The sequence below is a fragment of the Leptodactylus fuscus genome, chromosome 7 (genome assembly GCF_031893055.1).
Source record: "Leptodactylus fuscus isolate aLepFus1 chromosome 7, aLepFus1.hap2, whole genome shotgun sequence".
NCBI classification, from domain to species: Eukaryota; Metazoa; Chordata; class Amphibia; order Anura; family Leptodactylidae; genus Leptodactylus; species Leptodactylus fuscus.
In genome coordinates this window covers 21,395,161-21,407,930 of record NC_134271.1, presented here as the reverse complement: position 1 = coordinate 21,407,930, position 12,770 = coordinate 21,395,161, and the positions used below count along the sequence as shown (strand labels likewise).

At 42.0% G+C, this 12,770-nt stretch overlaps 1 protein-coding gene across 2 annotated transcripts in view; it reads left to right on the top strand.

Moving 5' to 3' along the window:
* The window catches only part of CHID1 (chitinase domain containing 1), a 215,050-nt gene that overhangs the window by 8,641 nt on the left and 193,639 nt on the right, over positions 1-12,770 (top strand). For both annotated transcript variants that reach the window (XM_075281312.1, XM_075281313.1), the window contains exons 3-7: positions 299-448; positions 1,743-1,875; positions 2,961-3,005; positions 4,546-4,652; positions 9,736-9,797. In XM_075281312.1, coding sequence (XP_075137413.1) covers positions 299-448; positions 1,743-1,875; positions 2,961-3,005; positions 4,546-4,652; positions 9,736-9,797 — 497 coding nt within the window. The remainder of the gene's footprint in view (positions 1-298; positions 449-1,742; positions 1,876-2,960; positions 3,006-4,545; positions 4,653-9,735; positions 9,798-12,770) is intronic.

The window sequence follows — 12,770 nt, the reverse complement described above, 5'->3', positions numbered from 1 at the left end:
TACAGTCATGGAATAGACAGCTTAGCAAGCTCAGCTACCCTACAGATATTTCTATTTTTCATGAAAGCTCGGGTACCCTTTAAGACATTATAGTTATTTTTTGCCATGTTATGTCTTATAATATTATTCTGGACCCAGAATTACAGAATATTACATGGCAGCAATTGTATAGGACTGTACATGTTAGTCCACAAGTCTGTCTGGACGTCCTGCAGAACGTTATATGCTCATGTCCTTGTGAAAGCCTCCTCATAGATGCATGTGTAATCCTTCAATGTCTCTGTTTTCTGTGTCATAGACTCGCCTCTCTGATGTTCCTGTGCAGTCCCGGGGATTGGTTACCACTGACGTCAAAGCAAAAGATATTGTCCTCGACCACCAAAGTTATTGCAGCAAAAAAGTGAAGGAGCGCCATGTTTCTGGGGACGTGCTGGGATATGTTACACCGGTAAGTTCTGCTGATTCTCGAACATGGCCCACCAAAATCTTGTAGGAACACGAGCTATACAGTATGTGTAACATTGTGTTCCCATCTGTGCTGTCACTTTCATTGTCCTGCTCCAGCATAAGCAACAAAAATGATGATGGTGTTTGAACCTTCATGACAGACAACAACTGACTCGTTGAACACCATTGAGGTCCGGGAAGTTTCTGCCATGAAGTCTTGTCAGCCCTTGAAGTCCTAGATAGGCTAATGCTGGTTGTGCAATTTTAGTAATAGCCACTAGATGTCCCTCTTGTTCCACATACAGTGGCTGTGGCTATTGTGCAGCAATCTGCTGATAGCATGAAAATGATGGTGTGAAATACAGGTGGAGAGTAAGAAATAACTATAACACTGAGACCTGATGGAGTACTGGGAGTCAGGAATAACCTGGCATCTGCAGTAATGGCAGACATGAACAGATACACACAGTTGTGAATAGGGGTTAGCTGTTGAGTATTACGTACGACCCTATCCTGAGTGCATAAGACCCGTAGATTTCATCCTAATACTACAAACATGACTTATACCTGAAATTCAGTATGGTTTCTGGGCTCATAAAAGGGTTTAGCACTATATAAGATGGCATATCACAGGTTTTACCAACTACTATGGTTCACAGGAAGAGGTGAGGTAGGTCTGGAACAGGTACATTTACAGTATTATTATTGGTGAGCAGGATTTCCTAGACCGGCCGCCATGACAAAATTTTGTTTGGGTGACACCTGAGTATATTATGCAAAAGGTGGCGGATACAGGTCATCCATGTACTTGAATGAATCCTGGATCAATGCATTGGTTCACTATGACAAAATTAGAAACTATCGCCAGCACTGGAACCAGGGGCAGATTATATTAAGGGTGAACTGTGTTGTTGTCCAGGGCCCGAGCCAGGCCGAGCAATTTCCCCTTCCCTTCCATTATAATCCCAACTTGTAATCAACTGTATCTGCATCTGTTCTTGGACATGGGAGCCTACCGATGGGGGTCCTCAGAGTATAATAATATAAGACGTGTGTGCTCCAAAGATAAACCACCGGGGTAACCTTTCAAATATTAGCACGATGACTCTCGCAAGGGTCGCCCGGTGGTTTACTTTGGAGCAAACTCTTCTGAAATAGGATCTGCTATTATTATACTCTGGGGACTCTTTAGACCCCAGAGTATGATTTGCAGAAACTCAGGGTAGGTCATGCCAAGTATCTTGCCACGTGACCACTTGCAGTTAATCTCCAGTTGTAATTTCTTCTACCCACAGTGGAACGGCCATGGATATGATGTCGCAAAAATATTTGCATCTAAGTTCACCCTCGTTTCTCCAGTCTGGTTGCAGATTAGAAGAAAAGGTAGACAGTCTTACCAGGTGACCGGACTACATGACGTAGACCAAGGTAAGTTAATATAGATGAGGAAAGTACACAAAGATAATAAAAAATGTGAAACCAAAATGTTAATTTCTGAAAGTCATTACTAGACAATGGAGTTGGGGGAAAGTGTCTGCTCCAAAAAGTAATAAAAATGTAATTTGCTTTTTTTGTGCTATTGTGAAGGGAGATCTCTGCTAAACATATTTGTAATATACTTTATTAACCAGTTGTATTTTCTTTTAGCAGAAACCTTCTAAAGTTCTCCTTAGCCTCTCAATAACTGAGCATTGCTGGGAACGTACACCCTGTATACATCTTGTATTGCAAATATATACACTAATAGCAAATGCCAAAATAAGGTGTCACTTACAATCGCTGTATCTCGGCCTTTATACCATGTAGAACAATGCTTCTGGTATCATAAAACATATTGCACATGTAACTTTTATATACTGCAGCTTATATCAGTCACATAACCCTCTGTTTTCCGATCTCCATCTAACGTTTTAGTCGCATATGAAAGCCAAGACTCCAGATGACATCAAAAGCACGTGGCATAAAACCAGAGATACAGCGTTGTGAAGTGACCGCTCCCTGTATGTACTGTATATACATACAAGACGGGCCTTCCTTACAGAGCTTAGTCATTGTATTCTGAGGCAGAACTTTAGAACTTGTTTTATGATACAAGAGAATGCAATAAGAACAAAAAAGTGAAACATTTACACTTCAAAGCTGGCCAGAGAGATTAGAATAATAAGGACAAAAGCTGCCAATTGTAGCAGGACTCGCCAACCATCTAATATGTATGGAGGCCTTCTGCCTGGTCCCGACAGCAGATGTTGAGGTGAGAGTAGAATTGGTACATGGATTTTAGCATGCCCAATCCTTTTCTTCTTAGTAGATAAGCTACCAGCAGTAGTGTCTGGCAGCAGGTTATACCTGTATCCCTATCTAGTGAAAAGAAGGGCTATAAAATAAGCAAGAATTGATTGTAGACCAGCCACACGTGTTGGACATAGTCTGTCTACAAAAGGATATGCAGGACATCACAATATCACTTCTAATAAATACAAAAAAAGTTGAATTTCATGTTCTTTTTCTTTTAGGATGGATAAAAGACATTAAAAAGAATTCTAAAAGCACACGGCTCGGTAAGTTTATATATAGGTATTTGTAGTGCTCTGGGAAAATATGGAATGAAAAGTGAAGCTGTCTTGTCTAAGATCTGAATATTATATAATTCATTGTCCTTATTGTTCTTCCCTCCCTCTGTTATATAAAGGATTATAGGACTTGGAGCAGGATTACTGAGTAAAAAGCAGAGTAAATCGTGACAGGACTCCTAGGAGAGACAGTAAAGCTGGGTGCGCACGGGGGTTCTTTGGACCGGATATTGACGCGAAGGCTGCCTCAGAATCCGGTCCAAAAAACAGCTAGCTGCGACTAGATAGCGGGGCAGTCCATACAGTGCACCAGCATCGAGTCACGATATTCCACTCCAGATTAGGCCCAAATGAATGGGCCTAGTTAGGAGGGAGGTGTTGCATTGTGGACTCTGCAGCGGAATCTGCCTCAAGAAAGGGCATGGCTCTCGCAAACAAAGGAGCCCATTGAATTCATTGGTAGACAATTTTTTTAATCAGATTTTGATGTGGATTCCATGTCAAAATCCTGACCAAAAAACCCAGTGTGAACCCAGCTTTAGAGTCCTGACTACCCTGCCCACACTCAAGGTGATTGACAGCCTTCTGTGCATACGCAGTGATACAGGGAGAGCTGTCAATCACTGTGTGTGGGCGGAGCAATCAGGACTCTTACTGTCTCTTCTAGAGTCCTGCCAGAATTCACTCAGATTTTCTTCAGAAATTATGCACCAAATCGTATAAACAGAGTACGTTTCTCTCCCTCCATCTTATCCTGCCCTTAGACAGGACAGTAGACATCACCTGACTCCCACTCTTCATACTCTTCTTGGAAGTTTCGATCTACAATATTTTTTTGTATCTGAGAAAGTTTCTGAACATTTACCGAGAGTCTGCAAACTTTATGCTTTGCTTTCCTCCGTCTGCAGCGTATACGCTGTGCTTGGCCTTACATTGACAGTTACAGGGACTGTCCATTGCCTATAAACGTCAGAATTCTGTAAATTAATAAAATAAGTAATTCTTATCTTATTAATCTGTTGCTTCCAGTCTGACTTCAACAATGACATGTCAACAGAGACATATGACCACTGCAACCAATTGCAGTAGCCATGACAAGTCAGTATCACTGAGGACATGTGTCTGTGTCAACACATCACTGCTAGAGATAGAAAAACTGAGTCAGGGAAGTGCCGGAACGAGAGCGACACAGGAGTTATTACTTTTTATTATTTTATAGCATTCTAAGTGGTTTTCAAAGAATTTTAGATGGCTGGACAAGACTTGAGGACAGAGTGTCAGAGTGCTGGTAAACCACATGGAAATTTCATTTCGGACCTGATGAAAGTTTTACCTTCACTTTGGGGATGATAATATAACTCAGTTCAACACAAGATATGGAAAATTTCCTAAATTATAATGGAGTTTGTTGAGGTTCCCATCATGTAGTGCAATGTGCAATTGTTGCTCTTTTTAGTAGATTTTATCCCTGCCATATTGTTTTTATGTCTATTTACACCTCCCTGTGTTTCACCTTGTGTCATTGCAGTACCACGTGTGTTATTTGACAGCTGGTCATATCAGGACTTTGAGAGTGTTTTCTCCAGTGAGGATGAAATAGAAGATCTATCGGATACTTTGGTCCAGACGGCAAAGGTTAGACATGTTTATTTATATTTTCTACCATTTTTTATATTCTAGTTTAGTTAGATGCAAAATAATGATGGAAACCGAACTAAAGAAAGAAACCTTGATTTATGTGGATTATAAGTAGCCCATTCATATTAGAAATTGTATAGCAAATATTCTAGCATACTATCTCTGTAATGCAAAATTAAGAATCTATGAGGCAACCTCTGCAAAAATTTCAATAAAATAACAAGTCTCTTGCTGCTGTGTGGAAACAGTCAGCAAGCTGCTATTGGTGGATCTGTTGCTGCATTTGTATCTATATTAATGTATTAAAGGGTTTTCTAGGGCTTTTATATTGATGAGCTCTCCTCCGGCACGTGATCGCTGCCGCCCATCACTGGCCTCAGCAGATTTCAACCGAACGGTGTCTTCTCCGCGCCACCGTTCGGTTGAAATCCGGGTTTTCTTCGGTATGCAAATGAGTTCTCTCGCAGCACTGAGGGCGTCCCCAGCGCTCAAACAGTACTGGGAGCGTCCTCAATGCTGCGAGAGAAATCTCCAGAGACGCCTCCCTCTTCTTACGCCCTCTCCCTGTGTCTTCTTACGTCCTGGGTTTCAATCTTCTAGGCCTCGGCCAGAGCCCCGGGGCACAAGAAAATGTCCGCTTACACCAGCTTGCTGTGTTAGTGGCCATTTTCTTGTGGCCCGGACATGTGCAGTCGGCTCTGCCCAAGGCCTTGAAGATTGAAACCCAGGACGGAAGAAGACACAGGGAGAGGGTATTCCTGAAGAAGATGGAGGCGCTCTGGAGATTTCTCTTTCAGCATTGGGAACGCTCCCAATGCTGTTTGAGCACTGGGGCCCACCCCCAGTGCTGCAAGAGAACTCATTTGCATACCGAAGAAAACCTGGATTTCTACTGAATGGCGGCACAGAGAAGACATCTAAAGGTAGGAGAAGAAAAGCCTTTCTTACGGATATTCCTACGTGTTAGGGAGAAAAAAAGGGTATCCAATGATAGGATCCCTTTAAGTAATCGCATAGCCACCTGTCCCCTAGCTTCTTCTGGTACCAGGAGGCTTCTAGAACAGATGATCTATGCAGGGTTTGGGTCCCGGACCCCAACAGATCACATACTGATGACCAATTCTATGCCTAGTTGCGAATTTGGGGCTGGACAACCCCTTTAATAATACTAAGAGATCTAGAATTAGTTCACCAGATAAAAGTTAGTTGCAATACCTTTTTGCACTAATATCATCTGATGTCTTCAGTCTGCCAAAAATGTGATTGGTGTATATGCCGCAATCAAAGGGATCTACCCGATTGGCCAGTTTAGTATCCCAGGGACGACTGGCTCAATGCGGCTAGTCATTAACTTATGTATATGTCCTTAGGATAGGTTATCAGTATTAGTTTTGTTGTGGTCTGAGGCCCCCTAATGCTGGGGTCCATTTGATGTCATGTTCATTGGTCCCACGGTCTATTTTTTGCAATTTTTTTTATGTAGATTGTGAGCCCCATATAGAGATCACAATGTACATTTTTATTTCTCCTATCAGTATGTCTTTGTAGAGTGGGAGAAAATCCATGCAAACACAGGGAGAAAGGGGCCACAGGGTGGCTCACTGGTTAGCACTGCAGCCTTGAAGCACTCGAGTCCTGGTGTTCAAATCCCGCCAAGGGCATAAAACCATCTGCAAGGAGTTTGTATGTTCTCCCCGTGTTTGCATGGATCTCCATCCCATATTCCAAAGACATACTAATAGGGAAAAAAAATGTACATTGTGATTTCTATGTGGGGCCCACAATCTACATTAAAAAAAAAAAAAACCACAGGGAGAACTCCTTGCAGATGTTGTTCCTGGCAGGATTCGAACCCACGACTCCATTGCTGCAAGACTGCAGTGCTAACCACTGAGCCACCATGTTGCCCCTGGTCCCATGGTCTATTTGTGGCTCAGTCCATTTACGTGAGTGGAGCGGATAGTCAACACTAAGCACAGTCTAGACAGTTCTTGTCTGGGTAGGGAAGGAAGCTGCCGGGCTTATCTGAGTGCTGCGGTCTCTTTAAGCCGCTGACTGGTGGGGGTGCCGAGTGTTGTACCCCAGTATATACCCTGACGTTGATGACCTATCCTTTGGAAAACCTCTTTGAGAACTTTGTCACCTGTGCAGCAGGTCCAAGAGGGGTCACAAGACACATTTTCCTGCATCCCAAAATCTGAATGTGCCCAGTAAATCAGCTTGGACCTGGCCATAACCCTTCTTCATTTGGAGGGTCTCTCCATGTGCAGTACATTGTAGGGTGTGAGGTCTTCATCGCAGCAGACATTAGTGATAGACCTGTGACTATAGAGACCTGCGAGTGAGTGTCTTGTAGAGGTGACTCCCCATCTGAAGGATATCAATGACCCCGACCTTATAGGCCCTTTTATAAGGGGTAACCGTGACAGACCCTTTAAAATTCAGCCGCAGACTCCGCCGAAACAACGCGCACAATTTTTATGCAAAACGATGTAGGATTTTTTTTTTTAGGTTTGTTAAGCAGAGACTGGGAAACAGAGCATGTCTCTTACATGGATGCACTCATGTTTTATTCAGCAGGAGAAGCTCCGCACAACTTTTATGGCTTTTCATAAACAACTTTTGTTCATTTTGTAAAATATTCACTAAAAAGTGACTTTTTATGAAAAGTGTAATTTTGTAGAACTAACCGCAGTGGAGCAGTTTGTCACATCCAACTCCTCAGCATTATTACTCAGTAGGAGACGCATATTTTTTCCAACATTCTTGAAAATACAGAATTAACCTTTGAAATGTCTTTTTGTGGAAAGACTAGAAGATAATAATGCAGAGAGTTGTCTGCTTTGGGATACAGAAACCTGTGGCTGTAGGTCCTTAAGAACCGACGCTATTCTATAAATCTCTAAGGCTTTGGATGACCGATTTTGGCCATCGAGGCCGAGACCCAACGTTGCAGAAATGCGGATTTTTTGTTGTTGCAGATTTTGCTGCAGTTTTTTCATCCATAGCCAAGAATGGCTACAAAAGGAATGGGAATTATATAGGAAGTTCTTATACTTGCACCTTCTACTTAATCCACTCCTGGCTTTGGCCCAAAAAAACGCAGCAAAATCTGCAACCAAAGAAGCTGTGTTTCCGCAATGTGGGGCCCTCAGCCTCAAAAGGGTTTTCCAGGACCCAAAAATGGATGACTTGGGGCAACACGGTGGCTCAGTGGTTAGCACTGCAGCCTTGCAACGCTGGAATCCTGGATTCGAATCCCGACAGGAACAACATCTGCAAGGAGTTTGTATGTTTTCTCCATGTTTGCATGGATTTCCTCCCATTCTACAAAGACATACTGATAGGGGAATAAAAAATGTACATTGTGATCCCTATAAGGGGCTCACAATCTACATAAAAAAAAATGGATGACTTACCTTTAGGATAAGCCATCAATGTTAGATTGGTGTGAGTCGGACTCTAAACACCCATGTCTATCAGCTGTAAGGGACCGAGTGCTCCAATATCTTTACCAGGCGTCCCTCCCTATGTTTAGGGTCCATTCACACGGAGGAAAATGGTGAGGAATTTGGTGTGGAATTTCAGCGCTGAAAAAAAAAAAAAAACTCCCATTGACTTCAATGGATTCCTTTTTCTGCTAGCCATGGGAAGTCAATAGGAGGCTTTTTTTTCAGTGCTGAAATTCCACACCATTTTCCTCCGTGTGAATGGACCCTTAGTAGTGGTTGTTTCTGGTATTACAAAATCTGCAACAAAAAAAAGCAGCATTTCCCCAATATGCGGCCTGGGCCTTAAGGTGGTGTGCACATTGCCCACCAGATCAGTCATCACCACTACCGCCTGTTTTGACTAAGGCCCGGTTCACATCTGCAGTTGGGCCATTCTGTTCCCCTATCCACATGAAATATGAGGAGAAAAAAGTCCTGCAAGCAGCACTTTTCTCTCTGCATTTTTCTTGCGGAAACCACACGGACCCCATTAAAGTCTATGGGATCCGCAGGTTTCCCTACGTAACCGCTTTGTTATGGAGATAGGTTTCCGTTCAGGGGGGTCCCCAAACATAAACCTAAACGCGGATGTGAACCAGGCCTTACAATGCGATCTGCCAGGTTCCCCCTTTTGATAAGAATAATGGTGCTTCATGCTATGTAATTCTTTTTATCAAATATGACAGAATAACCTGTCAGAGTCTCTGAATGGAAACGTAAACAGAGTCCTACTGCTACTTGCTTATTACCTGGTAATTTTACAGCACACAACTATAGAAGAACAAACCATTTAAGGCCTTTGTGTACAAGAGGTTCTGTATCTGGAAAGTGAAGAGTCCTCAGCCACATTAATTGGTGAATCTCGTGCTGCTCTTGTTATTCTCCTCGAGCAGGGTGGGTGTCTTACCGGGGAAATGTTCATTGGGAAGAAGAATTCCTTCTGCAGAGGAAGAAAATGTATATATATTTTTTTTAATGTAGATTGGAAGTGTACATTTTTTTTCCCTATCAGTATGTCTTTGTAGAATGGGAGGAAATCCATGCAAACACGGGGAGAACATACAAACTCCTTGCAGATGTTGTTCCTGGCGGGATTCGAACCCAGGACTCCAGCGCTGCAAGGCTACAGTGCTAACCACTGAGTCACCATGTTGAATATTGTCTCTCTGGGCATAAGTCCGTGCCCATCCCTTTACAGTGGTTTCAAGTATAGTATTTTTGCTATAGTCTTGTGCACAGGTAAATCAATACATAATGTGGAAATGCACTACAAATAACGAGTTTATTAGGAGGTACGTGTCTCTTATTAGCCACATTTCTGTCCGTCCATGCGCTATAAAGTCAACTCTGGTTTTGTGTTACACAAAGCCCCCTTCGGTGAACTCCAGCCAACCGGATCTTATAGATACCTGATCTGTTAGGTGACAGCACCTATTAGGATTATTGCAGCAGATATTGCTGTAGAATTTATATCACGTGACTTGTTCTATATGTATTTAGCTATGGCTGAGGTTGGGCATCATTGTTCACTGTGCGCGGTCTATATGTTCTTCTCTAATGATGTGTTTCAACGCTCTTTGTGTTTCCAGGATGAACAGTTTGACGGCTTTGTGGTAGAAGTCTGGAGTCAGTTGGGTGGACAGAAGAGACAGTAAGTGTTGTGGTCCCTATGCAGATTATTAAATGACGGTGATTGGAATCTTTATGGGAGGAAATACAAAAAACAAAAACTACAATTTAGGTGAATTTAAGACATGAACATTTCTAAAATAAAATCTATATAGCTCTTTTACAAATAGTCTTCATTAAAATGAGAATAACCTCATACATACACAGGTTTGCATAGGAGCTATGTACACAAAATAGGACTAAAGGGGGTCTATCACCCACTACCGTGTTACCGAGCACATTACAGAGATAAACAACTTTTATTATGTATATCTCTTCTGTAGATTTTGAGAAAAACGACTTTGAAGTCTTATGCAAATGAGGCAGTTGGTTCACTGGGGGCGGGGCTTCAGATCTAGGAGCACTGCTTTTGCCACTCATAACCCTACCATTAACACTCGGGGCAATTGGAGTTGATTCTCCCACTGCTATGACAATGCCCATCCTTCTTGGGCAAGTGCTTCCAGGGTTCAAGCCCCGCCCCTAGTGCACCGACTGCCTCATTTGCATTAGACCTTGAAGTTACTTTTCTCCAAATTTGCAAAAGTGACATACATTACATGTAGGTGGGTGCCCTGTAACATGGTGGGGACTGTTGAATATTGGTGGGGGAGGTGATTGACTTGTATGTATATTAAGACTATTTGCAAAGTAGCTTTATATAATTATATTAATATATATATATATATATATATATATATATATATATATATATTATATTTGTGTTTTCTATTTTAAAACCACTAGGATAAATAAAATTAAATAAATGGCTGCAAAGCTGGACATCAAACATAATGGTATGGCTGTAGACAGTGATGTTCATCACAATTGTTTTTTATTATTGCTGATTTTATATATTATTTTTAATTGTTATTGATTTGAGATATTTCTTGAGTATATCTGTGCAGTCACAGTGCACAAGGTGAATCAGGAGTCACAAGGAAAATTTATTAGGATTGGAGGTTCATTTCCTCGTCCTGATGTACTGTGCATTTATTTAGAGACACATGCCGGGACTCCCTGTCATGTCAGAATTTGCTATAATGGAAAAAAACCCTTTACTTATAGAGTTTGTTCAAGTTCTAAAAAAATTTGGAAGTGCAAGGAATAATTTAAAGTACAAATAAATAAATATTTGCCTCCCTATTATACTACCAGTGCTGAACTCTTGTCCTACATGCAGGGATTTGCTTACACGTCTGCATTGGCATGTCGGTATGAACACATTTCAATTCACTGGCCTCGGGTACAGAGGGCAGGGGGTGCCAGTCCTCGCACAAAGGCAGCACCACAGCTATTTGCTGACACACAGAGCACTTCTGGCTGGTTTTATAACCTGTCGGGGCGATTTTGGACATTAAACCACCCACAGTCCTTATGGATCTGAGGTTTGTTGTCCCAAATAGCCCTGTTATAACACAATCCATGGTTGCATCAAACATAAAAGGTTGAATAATTTCATTCTTCTATCCCTCCCCTTATGATGTGACCCCTACTCCTGGAAGCAGGGCTTTCTTTATTTTCTGATTCTCCTATTATTTTAACAGTCTTTATTGTCTTCGTTGTGCTTGTGTGTATTATTTGTGTTGTCTCCTTAATTCATATACAATAGCTTCATTGTTTCTGTTGATAAATATCTTTGTATTCCTGCCAAAATGCAGTGACTAGATTTATACTGTTCCTATTACGCCGATTTTTTTCTTGGATTTTTATTTGATAGAATCTTGTATTGTCTATACATTTTGTTACTGATGTACATTTTCATTTAATGAATACTTTAATGAATGCTAAAAATAAGAAAGCTTTATATTTTGATATCGATTTGTACTCCCCTCACTGGCCCAGTAGTTCATTGAAGCCAGAGGAGTGCACTTTGGCTGTGCCAGACCTCCAGCACGTGTGTAATGAAGCCAGGTTGTACATTGCCGGTGCAGACAATGGGAGCACCAGAGATGAGTCTGATGAGACTCCTCTCCAGGTTACTATAAAGCTGTTTTATTTTTAATGCGGACACATGTTGTATTAACAGAGCTATTTGGGACACCACATCCCCGATACGTGAAGATCTGTGGGTTGTTTGGGTTCACTTTAGGCCCTATGTTGTTTTTTTTTTTTTTTTTTTTTTTTAAACTTTGATCCAAACCCTAGGCGTGGCTAAAAAAAGGAATAAGAAATATATAGGAAGCTCTTGTACAGTACTTCCTCCTTCTACTCAATCCACTCCTGACTTGGACTCACAATTTGTGACAAAAAAAGCAGCTTTTCTGCAACGTCAGGCCTCCACCTTTAGAGGATATTCAGGAGTATAAAGTAGTGTCTGATTGTATTGTAGTTCAGCTTAATTCAGTAGGGCTGATCTGCAGTATAGTCACAGCTGATGGATGCGGGGTCACACCTGCGCCCGGTCTCTGCTTTGTGGGTTTCCGTCTTCCGAGAAACTGGACAGGAGACGGAAACCTGGCAGTCAGTGGCCGCCCACGAGCATCTTGTGCTACTCCGCGGCGAAACCGTTTTTTTTTTTAACCGGACACAAAGTCTTGCATGTCTAACTTTGTGTCCGGTTAAAAATAAAAATGGTTTTGCCATGGACAGGCACAAGACACTCACGGGCAGTCACTTTGCAAACCAATTCAAGTGAATGGGTTTGAAAACTGACCGCCAGGTTTCCGTCTCCAGTCTAGTTTCTCAGGCAAATGACCTGCAAAGCAGAGACCGGGCGCAGGTGTGAACCTGCCCTAAGGCGCCACTATTTTTTTTATTAATAAGCAGAGCATTTTTCCTTTCTACACATAGTGAGTCCACTGTGGGCTTTGTCCTGCAGCAAAAAGCTTCTGGTTTTGCCGTGGGTTTTGCTCTTGCAGCTGGGTCAGTTTTCAACCTTCGCATATACTGGTATTGTACTTGCAGTGGGTGGCAGAAATTCAGTTCTTTTTGTCAAAGGGGTGTGTCCATACAC